Here is a 20,133-nt window from a genome sequence, read left to right as displayed (position 1 = left end):
TAAAGGTGTCTCCACCCTTGTATTTCCTCTTGGATTAAAGTAATGTTATACTGTCAAATTATGATCATACACTTCCTAAATCAAGACTATAGCAACTCTAGAGACCCCTCTAGTCGTCTATCTCATGAAGTTGGCCTGACCTCTCCTTGAACCATCAAACTATTCACCATCTCCACCATCTAGCCCAAAGTCGTGAGCCAACACCACTACCACCACCATTTGTGCATCATATTTCTCTATTACACCTCATTTCTACAACCATACCACTACAAAAAAACCATCTCCTTGTTTCCTTCTAAGCTTTAGTCCAATCTAACCTAAGAAGGTTGCTATCAAAAAGTGTTATATAGATGCTTCAAATAATGTGGCTAACTTTTAAATAGTGAGAATGAAGGTGAGGCAGTTAATATAGATGACTTAAAAATAAGACCACCTTATGCATGCAAGTTATTACAAAGAGGTGAGGTAAATGACGAAATGGCTAAGCGAATTTATTCATTTGAAAGTTGACCTAATATTTGATGTTTTGTTGAAAGATACACAAATAAAATTCAGTGATGATTATAAACTACCTTCCATGGAACAAAGAAAGGGAAAGAGGTAACGCAAATTTCATAAACATTATGGTCATATGACTAATAATTAGGTGCATTTCTCAAGAATTTAAGCAGTGCAGCAACAAAGATAGCATCTAGAAAAGTGTTCATTGATAGAATTGTAGAATAACAATGCTGGATGGAAAGAAAGGTTAGTTTGGGATAATTGTTGCAAAACACGGGTTAAGTAGGAACAAAGAATACATGGATAATTTTGAAACAGTTATTATAATTTATGTAATTTATTTTATTTTACTTTAGTGTAATTGTTAGAAAAAAAAAAAGAAGAAAATAAAAATAGATTATTCAAAAGTAAAATAGAAATAACAAATTGTAATTACAATTAAACATTTTAAAAACACGACAAACAGAAGAAATGACAAATCGAGTTGTAATTTAGATCACCACTTTTATAAAAAATTTGTACAATTTGGGTCGCAACTTATTTTGACTTGATGTTATATTTTTATGCCTTTTAATTTTAGTTTGATTTGAATTTTGTTTTTCTTTAGAGCCGAACTAAATTTTATTTTAGTTTAGATGTATGTTTATCTAAAAACCAAATCACACACCAGAAACACTCTAGTTATATTCCAATTTTTGCATATTAATATCTTAAAATGTTATTACTGATTTAAAAATATTACAACTATATATTCTCTTATTAAATTTATTTTAGTAATAAATTTAATTGTACTATTAATAAATTGAAATATAATATAATAATTATATTAAAAAAATTATTAAATGAAAACAGACAAAAATATAATTAGCCTCACACAAGTTTTTATTTGAATATCTTAAAAAAGTCACCACCCTTCTGCATCCAAATTCTTTTGTGATCCCAATGTAAATAATTAGAAAAGTATATGTTTCAAACTAGTTACCTAGAACTAGAGCAGAAAAGATAGATGGGAGAAGATAGAAGATAGGACAAAATCTTGTATGAAGACATTATTAGAAATAGAAAGGTTGAGTTTCCCGACATTATTAGAATTTTGTATCTCACGTGTTCATTCTCAACTCACTTGGCACTTGCTAACCTGTCACGAATAAGTTTGGCAGCTGCAACCATATTAGTGAGAGCAGGCTTGACCTCAGTGTACTTGCGTGTCTTGAGGCCACAATCTGGGTTGACCCACAGAATGTTGCTCTCAAGAACTGCAAGCATCTTGTTGATCCTCTCAGCAATTTCATCTGTGGGTGGAATCCTTGGTGAGTGAATATCATAAACGCCAGGACCAATGCCAGCACCATACTTCACTCCCTCGCGGAACACTGAAAGTAACTTCTCATCTGATCTGGAGTTCTCAATGGTGATCACATCAGCATCCATGTCTATGATTGAGTGGATGATGTCATTGAAGTTGGAGTAGCACATATGAGTGTGAATCTATTAAATATCACAGTATATTATAATATTAATAAATCAAGTTACTAAACATTAGTACTTATCAGAACATGAGAAATGAAACTGAACCTGAGTGGTGTCTTTCACACCACAGTTGGTAATCCTAAATGAGTGAACTGCCCAGTTTAGATAGAAAGCCTCCTCAGACTTCCTCAGCGGCAAACCTTCTCTTAGAGCAGCCTCATCAATCTGGATGACAGTAATACCAGCATTCTCAAGATCATCAACCTCATTCTTGATAGCCAAAGCAATCTGGTAGCATGTTTCAAATCTAATAACAAATAGATAAAGTTAAGTAAGACAGATATCCAGCAAAACTATTACTCAAACCTGCACGGTAGCAATGAATGTTTTCATACCTTGGCTGGTCATCTCTAACGAAGGACCAGTTCAGAATAGTAACAGGGCCAGTAAGCATTCCTTTCATAGGTCGTTTGGTCAAACTTTGAGCTGTTGAAGACCAGAAAACAGACATGGGCTTGGGGCGGCTCACATCACCATAAATGATGGGTGGTTTGACACATCGAGATCCATATGATTGCACCCACCCATTGGCAGTAAAAGCAAAGCCAGATAATTGCTCACCAAAGTACTCAACCATGTCATTCCTCTAAATTGCCAAGATTTTTCAGCAATTTGAAAGTATATTTTACTTCAGAAAGAAGTTTTTATTAAACTACGAATAATAACAAATATCATCTACACACCTCAGGCTCTCCATGAACCAAGACGTCAATACCAAGTTCTTCCTGGAGCTTCACAACATTGTTAATTTCCACCTTAATGAAACGGATATAATCTTCCTCAGAGATCCTATTCACAAAGTAATCATATGGCAGTTTAAATCTCATACTGTAATGATAGTTGGATTTGGCAGGTAGCAGGAAATGAACACTTAATACTCACTTTTTAGCCTTGAATTCACGGCGAACTCTTCTGAGATCTGCAGTCTGTGGAAAAGATCCAATTGTAGTGGTTGGAAGAATAGGAAGATTCAGTTTCTTCTGTTGAGCATCCAACCTGGCACTAACATTCGTGACCCTGCGATGATCAGTGCCCTTCAGAGCTGCAGCCTGAGGGAAAAAAAAAAATATTAAGCCTTCTAAAATTGGTTGGTCTTTCCTTTTGCAGGTTCTGAATAGTTGATTAATTGTGGCCCGTGAGCTTACTTCTACTGTCACTCACATCCTCCTCTTTAGTCTTTCCTATTGTAATTTCCACATCATCATCCTCAATATCAAACCTTGTTTTTCTTTCATTAATCATTGTTGCACACCCACAACAACCTCAAACGTTTCTTTTTCTACTTCATCAATATCATTTTCAAAAGCAATTACATCCTGTTAGATTATTAGATATCTTGTATATCTTATCTTCATCTTTTATCTTTAGTTAATTTGTTATTATTCCTTATTTGTATTTTGGACAGTCAAAATTTCTTCTAATATAAATAGAATATCTTATGTGTATATTCAACACAAGAGAAATTAATCTCATTCATAATTTTTCACTATATTCAACATGGTATCTAGAGCCTAAAGTTTGTTAGCAAAACGTTTGTCGCCCCTACTCACTATAACTGCCCCCGTCATTAGATCTGTCGCCACCACTGTTAGAGCCGCCACCGTCGCCGCCACTGTCACCATCATTGAAGCATCAATTTCAACCGATGACCACAGTATTGCCCGTCTCGACCAAGCGACCACAACGCCGTCAAGATCGCTACCATCAAAGTCTAGACACACTCTTACGCGCCGATCACAATTTGCTTCTGCCATATTTTCTAGCCACTCATGGCAGCATATGTGTCGTTGTCTCCAATGCCGACCACATTCTTTGGACTCGTCAAAACCTCTCCTCTTTGGATCTGGCCTGGATGTGTTGATTGGACCTCTTTAGGTTTTTACTTAGTGTATACGCCTGACCCGTCCATATACACTAAGTTTGTCAATGTGTATTTATCTATTAATAAGTTAAATGACACTAATTATGCAACTTGGCATCAAACATTAAACTTTCACATAAGAGTCAGGGGTATGTTCATATTACTCAGCACGTGACAACTATTGATTCCATTGCAGTTACTCATTAGTTGAAAATTTATGCTCAGTTATGCATTGTTCTCAAGGGTACCCTTCACTCTTCTTTAAAACAAAAATTTCATTCCTATGAAACATGTTTTGAAATCTAGGAACAAGCCAAATTATTATATACCGATTGTTGTAATTAGAAGAGATATCTTTAGAATCTTCCTAATTAGAGAAAATAGATATATAATTTTCTATTTTATTTTGTTTACCTAGTTTCCCTATTACCTTTTTTAGGAGAATTAGATTGTTACAAATAGAGGATATGAGAATGTATTTTTTATGATTTTGAATAATAAAATCAGTCCTATTTTCAACTTGGTGCCAGAGCTCCCGATCTTGGGGCTCCATTCCACTGCATAGTCTCGCTGTCATCGCTGTTCGACCACTGCCGCTGCCGCTGTCGTCGTTGCCAGTTGGGGTCGTTGATAGGGCAGAAAGGTGCGCCCAACACCGGCGACCACAACGTTGGAAGTCGCTCCATGAGAGAAGCCGCCACGCCCCGCCACCGTCGCCGGCGCATGTAGCCCACGCGCCCAACTTTGGAGAGACCCACTCGCCGCCGTCGCCACAGACAGAGTAGCCGGAGCCTCCTAAGTCTGTTCCTAGGGTTGGTGACGACGCGTTTGGCCTATATTTGAGTATATATGAGTTTTAAGTTCTGCTCCTTTTTCTCGGTGTGACCCACTCGCTGCCGCCGCCACAGACAGAGTCGCCGGAGCCTCCTAAGTCTGTTCCTAGGGTTGATGACGATCTGTTTGGCCTATATTTGAGTAGATCTGAGCTTTTAAGTTCTGCTCCTTTTTTTCTCGGTGTGACCCACACGCCGTCGTCGTCTCGGAAAAGGTCACCGGAGACTCTGGTTGCATTCTACAGGTTGTCTAAAGTAAAATTTATTCCTTTGTGCCTTCATTAAAAAAGAATCTCGAGCACTTGAAAGCAATAGTTGAATCAATGAGTAAGCCCTCTAGATCGTGTACTATGTCCATAAAAGGTAAGATTTGTCTCAATACTATTGGTCATATGTCTGAAGGTATTTAGATCCTTGATTCGGGTGCAACTGATCATATGACACCTTTTAGTGTGTCCTTCGACTCATGGTAAAAGAAATAAAGAACAACTTATTACAGTTGCGAATGGTCAAGGTATACCTATATGCGGCTCTGGGAATATAATTTTGGACTTATCTATTGTATTGAAGGATGTTTTACATGTTCCTTAATTAGTTAATAGTCTTATCTTTGTGCAAAAACTCACAAAGGATTTAAATTGTTCAGTAATATTTTTTCCAACTTATTGTGTTTTTCAGGACCTTACCACGGGGAAGAGAATTTTAACTGCCAAGGAGCAGAGTGGGTTGTAATTTTTAGAGTTTGATGACCAAAGCAACACGAAAATCATGAGTCAACAAGCAACATCTAAGACATGGGCAAAATCTCAAATATGGTTACATCATCAAAGCCTTGGTCATCCTTCATTTAGTCTTACCAAGTCCTTATTTCCCCACTTGTTTACCAAAGAGTCTGTTGAGTCTTTTAATTGTGATATTTGCCAATTTTCAAAACACCATCGTGCATCTTGTCCTATTAATCGTAAAAAGAGTATTTCTCCATTTGATTTAATTCACTCTGATGTTTGGGGTCCTGTCATAGATTCTATTTCTGGAGTCAAATTGTTTGTTACCTTTATTGACGATTGTACTTGTGTCACGTGGACATACCTTATGAAAAATAAATTCAAAGTTTTTCAAATTTTTGTTAATTTTTTCAATCTTATCCAAAATCAATTTGGAAAAAATATCAAAAGAATTAGGTCTAATAATGGTACTGAATATGGGAATCATGAATTTCTCAATTTTTTGTCTCATAATGGTATTGTTCATGAACTAACCTGTGTTAACACCCCTTGAACAAAATAGGGTTGCAGAAAGAAAGAATCGTCATCTTCTTGACGTAACTAGAGCTTTTCTTTTTAAAATGTCTGTTCCAAAAAATATCTAGGGAGAAGATGTGTTAACTGCCACATATCTCATCAACAGGTTATCCACTTGTATCTTAAATGGCATTAGTCCTATAGAGTCTCTATTGTCTTTTGTTCCTTCTTCTTCCCTACTAATGAGTCCCACATCGACTAGAGATAAGATCAATTCATAATTAATAAGTGGGTGCAAACCTCACCCTACAAGCCGGTTTTGTGGGATTGAATTAGGCTTAAAGTCCACTTCTAACATGGTATCAGAGCCTGGTTAAAGCCTATCCTAGCAATATTTGTTGTTTGCTGGGCATATTATTCCACCCGCTATCGAGCCGCTATCGGACCACCCATTAAAAATGTCTAATCCTACGCTCGAGATGTATATACCTCGGCGTGATGGGGGGTGCTGGAAGACCACATCGACTAGAGATAAGGCTAATTCATAGTTTATAAGTGAGTGCAAACCTCACCCTACAAGCCGGTTTTGTGGGGTTGAGTTAGGCTTAAAGTCCACTTCTAACAATTTTCTTGGAATAGAGGTTGCCTACTCCAAGAACGGAATTTTCATCTCCCAAAGGAAATATGTACTTGATCTCCTCAAAGAAACAGGAAAGTTGGGATGTAAAACCTCAATCGTTCCTATAGAACAGAATCACAGAATTGGAAGTGAAGAAAGTGCTCCGGTAGAGAAGGCCTAATATCAGAGATTGGTAGAAAAATTGATTTATCTATCACACACAAGACCAAACATTGCTTATGCAGTTAGTGTTGTGAGCCAATTTATGCATGATCCAAGAGAGAGACACATGCAAACAGTTGACAAAGTTCTCCAATACTTGAAGTCAAGTCCAGGTAAGGGGCAATTATTCAAAACGGAAGACACATTGACTATGAAGATATATATTGATGCTGACTATGCAGGTTCTATTACTGACAGAAAATCTACTTCTGGGTATTGTGTGTTTCTTGGAGATAGTCTTGTAACATGGAGAAGCAAAAAGCAAGATAGAGTATCTCGTTCTAGTGCAGTAGCTAAATTTTGAGCTCTTGCTCAAGGAATGTGTGAAGGACTCTGGATGAATATCATTTTGGATGATCTTAAAGTCAAAGTGGAGAACCCGGTTCAACTACACTGTGACAATAAGTCTGCCATGAGCATAGCCCATAATCCAGTACAGCATGACAAAACCAAACACATTGAGATTGACAGACATTTCATCAAAGATAATCTTGATAGAGGCTTTGTGATTACAACTCATGTTCCTATAGAACTTCAAATAGCAACAATTTTTACAAAAGGGCTTCCTCCAAGTAGATTTCAAGATTCTGTAGGCAAGGTGGGAATGATTGATATTCATTTACCAACTTGAGGGGGAGTGTTGATTGGGCCTTTTTAGGTTTTTACTTAGTGTATACGCCTGACCCGTCCATATACACTAAGTTTGTCAATGTGTATTTATCTATTAATAAGTTAGATGACACTAATTATGCAACTTGGCATCAGACTTTAAACTTTGACATAAGAGTCAGGGGTATGTTGATCATATTACTCAGCACGTGACAACTATTGATTCCGTTGCAGTTACCCATTGGTTGAAAATTGATGCTCAGTTATGCATTGTTCTCAAAGGTACCCTTCACTCTTCTTTAAAACAAAATTTTCATTCCTATGAAACATGTTTTGAAATCTGTCAAACCCTGAAAATGACATGTGGAAGGGAGGGACAGATGTCTCAAATAAAAGAGATTGAGCATTTTATAGAACTTTCCAAACCGCAGCTTATCTCATTTTCTCAGAATCTGTATCTCTCTAAAACTCAAGTCTCTTCTTTTCTCCTCCTTCTCTCTAGAAATTCTTCATCTCATTTCATCTTTTCAATCATCTGACCACACTTAATCACCCCTGGTATCAAGAACTTCAATTTTCACCGATCAAAGTCTCGTTTAGAACGGGTAAGTCTCAATCTCTGGGGTTCTTGTAGGATTCTGAAACTTTCTGACACATGCAAGCCACATTTCTGGTTGCATGTGTTCATCAGCTTCTTATTTCTAATCACTTTTTCTGGTATTTTGGGTTGGTCCGTTACTGCAAATCGACGAACTGTAGGTTCTCGAGATTGTCTGGTGTTAAGAGCAAATTTCTGAAGTGGTAGAGCTGTTCGGTCCAGTTAAGAGGTAAGGGAAGCTAGATAATTTAATTACTTAGTTTTGATGTATGAAAATGTTGTTTGATGATGTTGCATGTATATGAAACTGAATGATTTGATGTTTGGTGTTGTTGGTGTGGAATATTGATGATGTGTTTATGATGATTGTGTCTCTGCATGATTATGGTTCAGTGGCCGAGTGAAATTGGAAGGAAGTGTGGTAGTGAAAATGGGGAAATTATGTTCGGTTTGAGTTTGGTTTGTATGGGAAATCTGGGTAAGTTGATTAAAGACTTGTTAGAATTCTTAATTCACTCATAAATGTGCCAAAAACTAGGAAATCTAATTCTCGGTCATTGAGTTCATGATTCTGCAGAATTGACTCTCAAATCTGTGATGAAACTCTCTTAATGATGTTAGAAAGACTTAGATATTCTTAATTAATGTGTAGTGATGTATATGATATACGTTTGGAGGATTAGAAGTTGGGAGAATGTAGTGAAATTGGTAAGGATTGGTGTTGATCATAATTCTGCAGTTATTCTGCAAAATTATGTAGTTCGCTGAGCGTCTTTAATTGACCGTTCGGCTTTATCTGGTGCTCGGTCTTAACTTAGTTCTAATATTGTGGATTCTTAGTTAATGACTGATCGGTCTTGTGTTAATATTCCATTGAATATAGCATTCGGTCTAGTCATGGCTCTTGAATTTAAACTGCGTTCGGTCTGTTATAGGCCTTAACTGTTAATGACCGCTCGGTCACATACTGTCTTGGTAGTGCTCGGTCATTTACCAGCATTCGGTTTCAGAAGCGCTCGGTCTTGTACTAGCAGTTATGCTAGTGTTAGCGCTCGGTCTCGGTAGTGTTCGGTCTCGGTAGTGCTTGGTCTTGTACTTGGTTTGTATTGGTGTTCGGTCTAAGCTCTAAGTGTTCGGTCTAAATCAATAGTGTTCGGCCTAAGCCAATAGTGTTCTGCCTAAGCAAATAGTGATCGGTCTAAGGCATTAATATTCGTTCTAAATCAAAAGGGTTCGGTCTAAGATTCAAGTGTTCGGTTTTAGCTTTAGAATTCGGTTGTTCTGGCGTTCAGCTTCAAAGACGTTCGGCTCATGATTGAGTTTTACTCTTTACATGACCGTTCGGTCATATATTCACATATTGAGAGTGTTCGGCCATTTGGTCTTGTTCATAGACTAAGGTTATCATTTTCGTTCGGTTGTGATCAAGGGTGGTGTTTGTTTTACTGTTCGGTTTGATTTTACTTAAATGTGTTATGGATGAGGAAGCATGTTGGTAATTAAGTATGGTATGATATTCTAATGTGACGAGAAAGAGAATTCCAAGGAGGAATGTCTCAGTGGTAGTTTCATGTGATAAAAGTATGAATCTCAGTGGTGGTTTCAATATGGTAAAAGTATGAATATGGGAAGCTCAGTTTTGGCGTTCATCCTGACATTCTAATGGTCACCAATTCTCAAGTAGAGAATGGTGAGGCATGTCGTGAGAATAGCAGGAGGTCCTAGCCTGGGCGGTATGTTTACCTTGACCTAAGGTGATGGATAACGGGCTAACCTCGTGTGGCAGCTGAGGGTGTTTCTAGTTACTTCACCCACGAGTGCACGAACGGCCATAGCTACATATTCATACAGTCCGGACAATCAGAGTAAAAGTTGTCGGTTATAATATGATTGTATAATTTCTATATATGTATGATTGTATTATATGTTTGTCTGAATTGCATGTTAACATGGTTAATTAAATTACATTAGCTTACCCTTTCCTGTCTTGTCATGTTGTCCGTTCGGTCGTCTTTGTCATTGGAATGATTACCCTGTGGGTGTGAGCAGAAGGTGTTGAGAGTTCTCTAGAGCAGGCGCTGGCAGGAGAGGATGGTTTCCGTTACCGATCGGTCTTATGCTTATTTTTGTATTAGTGTAGGACTGTTCGGTGTAATACCCTGCTTGTATTACCATTCGGTTGGTTCTTGTGGTTTGTTTCAGTATAGGTTTCTGTAAAATTTTAAATTTATGGTTATTTTAGGATAACTGTAAGTTAGTTTTATTTTCAGTAAGTGTTCTATTTTATTGTAAATGTAAGAACTTTTAAATAGAGTTTAGAGCTATATTTTTTTGGGATGTTACAAAATCTAGGAACAAGCCAAATTATTATATACCAATTGTTGTAATTAGAAGAGATATCTTTATAATCTTCCTAATTAGAGAAAATAGATATATAATTTTCTATTTTATTTTATTTACCTAGTTTTCCTATTTCCATTTTTAGGAGAATTACATTGCTACAAATAGAGGATATGAGAATGTATTTTTTATGATTCTGAATAATAAAATCAGTCATATTTTCAACTCCAATGATACTCAACGTCTTTATGGTGTTTGTCTTTATCTTTTCAATGTTGTTGCTCCTCGGCATTAGAACTCTGTGGCTTATTATATGAGTAAAATTCATGCTCTTTTCCATGAATTTAATGAATTTTTGTCTTTTACCTCTACTCCTGCCCAAGAAAAAGGACAACGGTCAAAGTTCTTCATACTATTATTTGTGATCAAATTTTGGGTTCACCTATTGTTCCCACTGACTTCAACTTGTATCACACTTTTGTGTGTACCTAGTAAACCCATCAATGATACACCTGTTTCTTCTACGTTGGCATCTCAACATCATGATCACAATCACTATCACAAGCCGAGAAATTTCTAGCCGCTTATGGTAGCACGTGTGTCGTTGTCTCCGACATCAACCACCTTCGATGGACTCGTTGCAACCTCCTCTATTTGGATTGGCCTGGTTCTATTGATTGGGCCTAATTCGCGTCTGACCTCTCTTTTGTCACTAGTACGTCTTACCCGTTGATATATACAAACTATGTCAATGTACATTTATCAATTGATAAGTTAGATGCCACTAATTATGCAACTTGCACATCAAACATTAAACTTTGGGTTAAGAGTTAAGGGTATGTTGATCATATTACTCAGAACGTGACATTTATTGATTTTCCTAAAGTTACCCATTGGTTGAAAATTGATGCTCAGTTATGCAATATTCTCAAGGGTTCCTTTCACTCTTCTTTAAAAAAAAAAAAATTGTTCCTACGAAACATATTTTGAAATCTAGGAACACAGCAAATTATTATACACCAATGATACACGTCTTTATGGTGTTAGTCATGATTTTTTCAATTGGCCCACTCATATTGGGTGGACACGGACCCTAACAAGTGGAAAGTGTATATGAGGAGAAGGAAGAAAGGCAATATGCAAGATGCTGAGCTGGCAAGGGTAGTAGGGTCAATCTCTTAAGGTTATTAGAGGTTGTTAGGGTGAGAGAAAGAGGAATGTCGTTATTGGGTATAGGGGAGAGAGAGAAAGGAGGAGAGGTGTTGGGGTATAGAGAATCATCTTAATTTCTCTGTTTAAGAGCTCTGCTTTGGAATGGGAGTCTCACTCCTTTTGATTTTCCCAACTTTTCAATAATATCATATACTTTCCCATTACTTGTGTGTTCTATTATATTTTTGTAATATTTTGGTTTCCATCAATTTGGTCTGACCTATCAGATTTGTGACCTTAGTGGATGCCAAAAGGGAGGAAGAAGCAAACCACCATACAGATTGAAGAATTAGTAAAGGAGGATAACATGGAGTCGTGAGCGAACTGTTTCGAGGCTCCAGTGTCACAGATGAAAGTGTCGGTTGAGGAGCTTAAGGTTCAAGCAGAGGCACAAACAAAGCTGATGGAGTCGATCTCCCTTAGCCTTTCACAAAAAAGAGCAGAGGAATGAGACGAGTAAGTGGGCTCGAAGAAATAGTGTTTCGAGGTCTGAGCTATGCCCCTTTTAGGGGGATGCAATGGAGGAATTCTGACAATCAATCAAGAAGATCGAGTTTCCCCTGTTTAATGGTGAAGATCCTGCTAGCTAGATTACTAGAACAGAAACTTATTTCAAAATGCAGGAAACTAGTGAGGAGGTGAAGATCAGTTTGGCACAATTGTGCATGGAGGGAGGCGCCATTCATTTCTTTAATTCTCTAGTGAATGACAATGAAGATTTGTCGGGGAACAATTGAAGGAAGCCTAGTTGGAGAGATGTGGAGGATGGCGAGAGGGATGTAGTTATGAGTAACTTACAATGCTTAAACAACATGCGGCGTAGAAGAATATACCAAGAGTTTTGAGTATTTGGTTTCTCAAGTATCTCATTCCTGACAATCATTATTTTGCCTATTTTGTTTTGGGATTGAAGGACGACATTAGGCCACGTCTCAAGAGCATACAATCAATGATGCCATTGACACATGGTAGTATGTTGAATGGGGCTAGAACACTGGAAATGGAGATGGCTTTGTGAAGCTCTAGAAATATAATTTTCGACTCATCTATTGTATTAAAGGATGTTTTACATGTTCCACAATCAGCCAATAGTCTTATCTTTATGCAAAAACTAATACAGGATTTAAATATTGTAACATTTCTCTCAACATATTGTGTTTTTCTGGACCTTGTCACGAGAAGACAATTTTAACTGCTAAGGAGCAAAGTGGGTTGTATATGTCTGATGACCAAAGCAAAACAAAAATCATGATTCAAAAACAAGTTACATATGAGACGTGGGAAAATTTCCAAATATGGTTACACATAAAAGGCTTGGGCATCCTTCATTCAATCTTATCAAGTCCTTATTTCTCTATTTGTATACCAAAGAGTCTATTCAGTCTTTTAATTGTGATATTTGTAGTTGTCAAAATATCATTGTGCATCTTATCTTATTAGTAATAAAAAGAGTATTTCTCCATTTGATTTAATTCATTCTGACGTTTGGGGACCCGTTATAGAATCTATTTCCGGAACCAAATGGTATGTTACCCTTTGTACCCCTGTCACGTGAACATACCTTATGAAAAATAAATCAAAAGTTTTCCAAATCTTTGGTAATTTTTTTCGTCTTGTCCACAATCAATTTGGAAAAAATATCAAAAGAATCAGGGCTTATAATAGTATTGAATATGTGAATCATGAATTTCTCAATTTTTTGTCTCATAATGGTATTGTTCATGAACTAACATGTGTAAACACCCCTCGACAAAACGAGATTGCAGAAAGCAAGAATTGTCATTTTCCTAAAGTAACTAGAGCTCTTCTTTTTCAAATGTTTGTTCCAACAAATTACCAGAGAGAAGTCGTGTTAACTGCCACATATCTCATCAACAGGTTATCTACCCGTATCTTAAATGGCATTAGTCCTATAGGTCTCAATTGTCTTTTGTTCCTTCTCCCCCTAATAACGAGTTTACCTAGTCGAGTCTTTGGATGTATTGCTTTTATTCACTTTCATCATCCTAACCGTAGTAAATTAGATCCCAGAGCTCTTAAATGTGTCTTTATTAGGTATCCTTCTAATAAGGATACAAATCTTATCATTCTCAGAGTTGTCATGTATTTATCACCAAGGATGTCACCTTTCATAAAACACAATCATTTTATATCAGCCCACCACTTTAGGGGGAGAATGCACTTGAGGTGGATGAACTTTCCTTCTTGTCATTGTCATGTTTGTCTTTGCAGGATGCTCAAGATCTAAGCAATGAAGCTACCGTAGTCCATAGTGAGGAAGAGGTAGAAGACAATTTTCTTTTGGCAAAAAATATGAAAGAAGAAAACAACTCACTTTAACTCTCGAGCAAGAATAATTGTCTAATCCGAAGAAGAGGATCCCTAAAGATAACAATGAGGAGATAAGTATTACTGAGGATTTACCCATTACATTGAGAAAATCATGTGATAAATATCCTATTTCTCAATATGTTTGTACTAACAATCTCTTTAATACGCACAAAAACTTTTTCTGCCATTGATGCCACAAAAATTCCTACCCCAATCCAAGAGGCCATGAAACCTGAACAATAGAATCAAGCCTTGAAAGAAGAGATGAATGCATTAGAAAGAAATTCAACTTAGAAGATTGTTGATAAGCCAAGAGACAAGAAGGCGGTGGGATGTAGATGGATATTCACATTGAAACATAAGGCAGATGGGACAATAGAAAAATATAAAGCTAGATTGTTGGCAAAAGCATATACCTAGTCCTATGGGATTGACTATGAGGAGACGTTTGCCCCAGTGGCAAACATGAATATAGTTCGAGTTGTTCTCATTTTGGCTGCTCATTTTGGATGGGACTTACACCAATTGTATGTGAAGAATGTCTTTTTCATGGAAATCTAGAAGAGGAAGTGTACATGGAGAATTCCCCAGGTTTTGAAGTGAAAAATGAAAGAAACAAGGTATGCCTCCTAAAGAAAGCACTGTATAGCCTTAAGCAATCCCCTAAAGCATGGTTTGGAAGATTTACAAAAGCAATAGTTTCCTTAGGATACGGACAAAGCAAAGGAGATCATACTCTATTCATAAAGCACTTTTCTACTGGTAAATTCACTTTATTGCTTGTCTATGTAGATGATATGATTATTGCAGGAGACAATGAAACAGAAAAATACGCGTTAAAAGAAAAATTGGCAGCCCAATTTGAAATGAAAGACCTAGGAAAATTCAAATATTTTTTTGGAAGAGGTTGCTTACTCCAAGAATGGAATTTTCATCTCCCAAAAGAAATATGTATTTATCTCCTCAAAGAAACAGGAAAGTTGGGATGTAGAACCTCAACAGATCCTATAGAACAGAATCATAGCTATAGAACAGAATCACATAATTGGAAGTGAAGAAAGTGCTCTTGTAGAGAAGGCCCGATATCAAAGATTGGTAGGAAAATTGATTTATCTATCACACACAAGGGCATACATTGCTTATGCAATTATTGTAGTGAGCCAATTTATACATGATCCAAAAGAGAGACACATGTAAGCAGCTGTCAAAATTCTCCAATACTTGAAGTCAAGTCCAGAAAAGGGGCTATTATTCAAAAGGGAGGACTCATTGACTATGAAAATATATTCTTAAGTTGGCTATGCAGGTTCTATTACTGACAGAAAATCTACTTTTGGGTATTGTGTGTTCCTTGGAGATAGTCTGGTAACGTGGAGGAGCAAAAAGCAGGATAGAGTACTTCGTTCTAGTGTAGAAGCTTAATTCTAAGCTCTTGCTCAAGGAATGTGTGAAGGACTCTAGATGAAAATCATTTTGGATGACCTTCAAGTCAAGGTGGACAACCCTGTGCAACTACACTGTGACAATAAGTCTACCATGAACATTCCCCATAATCCAGTACATGATAGGAACAAACATATTGAGATTGACATACATTTCATCAAAGATAATCTAAACAAAGGCTTTGTGATTAAAACTCACGTTCCTAGAAAACATCAGATAGCAGATAATTTTACAAAAGACTCCCTTCGAGTAGATTTCAAGATCTTGTAGACAAGTTAGGAATGATTGATATTCATTTATCAACTTGAGGGGGGTGTTGTAATTAGACGAAAATCTTCCCAATTAGAGAAAATATCCATAGAATCTTCCTAATTATAGAAAATATTTGTAGGATCTTTTAGATTATTTTTCAATATATTGTTTTCTTATTTCCCTTGATTAGAAGATTAGATAGAGGTAAGGAGAATGTAATACATATGAATGATAATAATAAAATTTATTCTCTTTTCAAGCCAATTAATCTTCAATATGCTTCTTCCTTTCAAATCATATATTTAATACTCCTTTTCAAGTAGATTTATATATATATGTCAGTTTGAAAGGGAGTGTTATGATTTGAAAGGAAGAAGCATATTGAAGATTAATTGTCACCTTGAAAGATAGAAAGTCATGTCTGAGAAATATCTACTAGCTTTGTCATTATTTACTTTGTCAGCTACCTGGCAAGCATGTTTACGTAGTCTCTCAAGGGATCTTGTGTTGATGACATTTATAACAAGTTTGTTTCAAATGATATGTTAAATATGCTTCAACTTTAGTTATAGTGTTAGGGATATGAGTTGACTATGTTAGAGATATGGTTTGATTACATTAAATAGGACAATATGATATGATTTGATAGAGAAATATCTTACCAAATATTTCTCATTATTAGATATTAGTTTTGTTCCTTAGTATTATATACTTTCTTTGCTATAAGATTACATGCATGTACCTAACACAAGGAAATCATTATATTCCCTCTAAGTTTCTCTCTTCTCAACATAGTAACAAAGCGATCACATCCTCTGTGACCTGTTTTGTCACTAGTCCTTTCAACAATAGTGATGATTTTGCATACTTATCTTCTAAAATAATCCTCAAAAGTAAAAGAACCAAATTGAAAATCTAAATCAGCACTTACGGCCTTTTGGACGGCCTCATTTGTCACCCTTGGGGAGGACTTCCTTGAAGCCAAGGCTGCAGCATTAGCAGAAAAGTAAACCTGCAAGAAGATAGGCCATAAAAAAACAAAATGACTTAGGTTTGTAACAAAAAGTTTTCAATTCAATTGGTATGATGTACCTCGTCCTTCTGTCCAGACAATGCCTTGGCCAAGGCATTTACTTCAACAACCTTTTGTGCCGCAAATGCAAGCCATGATTTAATCTCTTGGTCCAACTTGGTCTCATTCACAAGATCAACTGCAGTGTGAAGAAGAGAACAGCATGTAGAAACCACAACCTTGTCTGCAAAAGTAAAAGATGGTTCAGATTTAATTTCTGGTATGCTGAATATACGTCAATAATAATGTTAAATTGACAACAAGTACCAGTCCCAACAATGTCCCCAAGTGCCTGCAAGGTGTTCAGAGAAGATGCAAGATTATTGGCCCAAATATTTCTTCCATCAACAACACCAGCAAAAAGAAATTTTCCAGATGGAAATCCTTGCTTGATCAAATCAAGGGTCTTTGTTCCACGAACAATGTCAAACCCATATGCAGTAACAGCCTTCAACGAGGTGAGAGTTTTGTATGCTTCAGCAGGAACGTCAGCAAAATATGTCTCAATCAGAACATTCAAACCAGATAAACTTGATTCTAGCTCTGCATAGGCATGAGTAAATGCTTGTAACTGGTGGGCATCAAGATCCTTCACAAGGGTAGGTTCATCAAACTGGACCCAAGTAGCACCGGCTGCCTTCAGTTCAACCACAACCTCCCTAAAATATTTAACGATGTATGATTGAAGCAACATTGATATACAATTCCAGCACATATGAGCACTTTAAGACCATACCTGTAGACAGGAAGGATCTTGTCAATTAGAGAAAGAAGGGAAAATGACTTATCAACACCCTTTGCTGGTTTTGACAGCAACAAGTAGGATACAGGACCCACAAGCACAGGTACAGTATTAATTCCCAGCTACATATTAGAAAGACAAAGGTTATAAGCATCATTGAATGAAATTAATAATTTAAAATAATTTATTTCTCCCTTTGGCCACTAACATTCTTTGCATATCAGAGACCTTTGTAATATGTCAACAGTTAAGGTAGTAAAAATTCTTCTAACCCCACAGTCTACAGAGGTTTATTATGAACTTTTCAGATCAATCTAGGATAGTTGTGATAAATCTATCTTAGAACTTACAACTTTGGCCTCTTTGTATTCAACCACAGCCTTGTGGGATGAGTATGAGAACTTAACATCTGGACCCAATTCAGGAACAATGTAATGACTGTACCATAAGGGATAATAAGTTTGTTAGAACTAAACAAATACCAAAACAGTTGCCATATTAAGTTTTGCATTAATAGATTTAAATCAACTACAGTGTCAACTGTGAGCGAATGTGTGTGTTCCTGCAGTCATTCAAAGTCCCCACCAAAATCTCCATCATACACTAACTTACACCTTTCATATCAATCGTAATTAATCAAACTATATGTAAAACTCAAAAATTGAGAGGGATGATTTGACTTACTAGTTGGTGTCAAACCACTTGGTCATTTCCATAGCTGGTACGGATGCATTCCCTCTTGCCATTGAGAAGTAAACATCAAACCCAATCTCCCCGCCATTCCAATTATATCTAGCAGGAACTGCCCCGAGCATGGCTGTTGTGTCCAGCACTTGATCATAGTATGAGAAGGTGTTGCTTGGAATATACTTTGTACCAGCTTCCGCCATCTGCTTCCAGATAGCTGACCTAAGGTCTGCAGCAACCTGCTGCAGCTCCTCAGCACTACTCTTTCCATCCCAAAAGGATTCCAAGGCAAATTTAAGCTCTCTCTTGGGTCCCATTCGTGGATAACCAACAATATGAGATGCCATTGCTCTGTCATTGCAATATTCAAATCCAAAATTTCAATATACAGATACAAACGAAGATCAATGCTAGAATGTAGCATGTGGTTATCCATGATAGGTTTCTCTGATTGTGGCCCGAATACAAATAGATGTGAGACGACTATAATTGACATTACACCTCCAGTAAAACATCTAATCCTGGAATCTGAATTTAGCAAAACATTCATCAGATTGTTTATTTGCTTACCCCATAAAGGTGAATGAACTAACTGGAAACTAAATCCACACCATACCCCATTCTAATTGTATAACATTAACAAATTAATAAATATCGGAATGTCCATCATGAAATATAAGTATTTACCAGTCATTTGAGCCATTGTCCTTAAATCTTATGAAATATAAAGATATACTACACTTAAATCTTTCTATTGTCTTCAATTCAATTTCTATAACCTGACCGAATCTCACTTGTACTCCCTCCTACTACTTAGAAGAACTCTTTAATTTAAATTCAATTCCAACGATAACAGCATATAGAGAGCAACAAAATCTGCATTTTAGAATATAAAGACATCTAACATTATTTAACTGATCAAAACAAACACAGTTTTCAACAAACAAAAAATCAAACACACAGTGAAGACCATTGATTTGGACTCGCTAATCCTCTTATTCTATTAAGAAGGAGATACAGACCAATCAACCAAAAGGGCACGGCGAACACAGTGATTAAAAAACTTACCAACTTCAGCCGACTACAAACTCCAAGGTTCACAAAATCAGGCTTAGTAGCAACTCATAACCCACACAAAAAAAGTCGGAAGCGCTAAGCATGAGAAGGGAGGGCATTAAGTTGCTCATTTGAACATCAAATTCAAACCCCAGATAAATCAAAACCAAATTTTGAAGGCAAAGAGATAGGAAAACCAGAAAGGGTAGGCAAGCTCGAAAATCAGAGTCTCAGTTAAATTGACCCACTTCTTTCCATGATGAAAATGGCTGAAAAAACATAAAATAATCATTAAAAACTGAAAGTGAAAACCAAAGAGAACGAACCGAGAAGAAGTGGAACGAATAGAGAAGCGAACAGAAGAGGACGAGTAAGAGAGAGTGCAAAGTGAGAAGGTAAACGGTGCCACACACTGAACAGAGAGTTTGTACATTTATACTATTCACTTCACTGTGCACGCAATTTCTCTCTCGCTCTCTCACCTGTATTTTTATCTTCCTCTCTCTTCTTACTTCTCTCGGTACTGATACAAGTAATAATCTAGCTGTTTCCCCCAAAACAATTTTTTTTATTTCTTTTATTATCACTAATATTTTATTTTGATTCTCATCGCTCTAATTTTTGTCATGTTTTCTAACTTTTACCATTTTATTAAACAAACATAAATCAAAATCAGATTTAACTAATAAATTTATGACTTTTAATCATAATATTAATACAAATAATATCATAATAGACTGACATTAATATATATATATATATAACATTTATTCTCATGATTCATAAATAAAGTTACGATTTTGCAATGAAGTACTTAAATCGAATCAAACTATCAATATATTTGGTAACAATTAAAGTAAAATTTAAAAATATTTAGAAGTGGATTTTATTGGTTTTAAAGAAATAAAATTGTGAGTTTAGAAGAAACAAAAACACTTTAATGATTCATTGGGTTAAGGAAAACCGATGAGAAATAAATGTACC

The 20,133-nt window shown here is 36.4% G+C and overlaps 1 protein-coding gene across 2 annotated transcripts; it reads right to left on the bottom strand.

Annotated features, from left to right (window-relative positions):
• Positions 1–1,525: 1,525 nt before the first annotated feature.
• Positions 1,526–19,665, bottom strand: LOC108342855 (5-methyltetrahydropteroyltriglutamate--homocysteine methyltransferase 1-like). 2 transcript variants are annotated; one of them, XM_052879018.1, is made up of 12 exons: positions 19,476–19,665; positions 18,091–18,444; positions 17,757–17,844; positions 17,401–17,528; positions 16,932–17,323; positions 16,685–16,848; positions 16,524–16,604; positions 2,914–3,080; positions 2,715–2,820; positions 2,367–2,617; positions 2,077–2,278; positions 1,526–1,989 (listed from the first exon to the last, which is right to left on the bottom strand). In XM_052879018.1, the coding sequence occupies exons 1-12, from the start codon at positions 19,580–19,582 to the stop codon at positions 1,621–1,623; spliced, it is 2,409 nt and encodes an 802-aa protein (XP_052734978.1). In that variant the 5' UTR covers positions 19,583–19,665; the 3' UTR covers positions 1,526–1,620. The 2 variants fall into 2 exon arrangements, with proteins under 2 accessions (XP_052734978.1, XP_052734979.1); XM_052879019.1 differs by lacking the exon at positions 19,476–19,665 and adding an exon at positions 19,162–19,448.
• Between the last annotated feature and the right edge of the window lie 468 nt (positions 19,666–20,133).

Source organism: Vigna angularis, chromosome 6 (genome assembly GCF_016808095.1).
Source record: "Vigna angularis cultivar LongXiaoDou No.4 chromosome 6, ASM1680809v1, whole genome shotgun sequence".
In the NCBI taxonomy this organism is placed as follows: Eukaryota; Viridiplantae; Streptophyta; class Magnoliopsida; order Fabales; family Fabaceae; genus Vigna; species Vigna angularis.
Note: the sequence above shows the minus strand (reverse complement) of the source record. Positions and strands in the feature narration are given on the sequence as shown.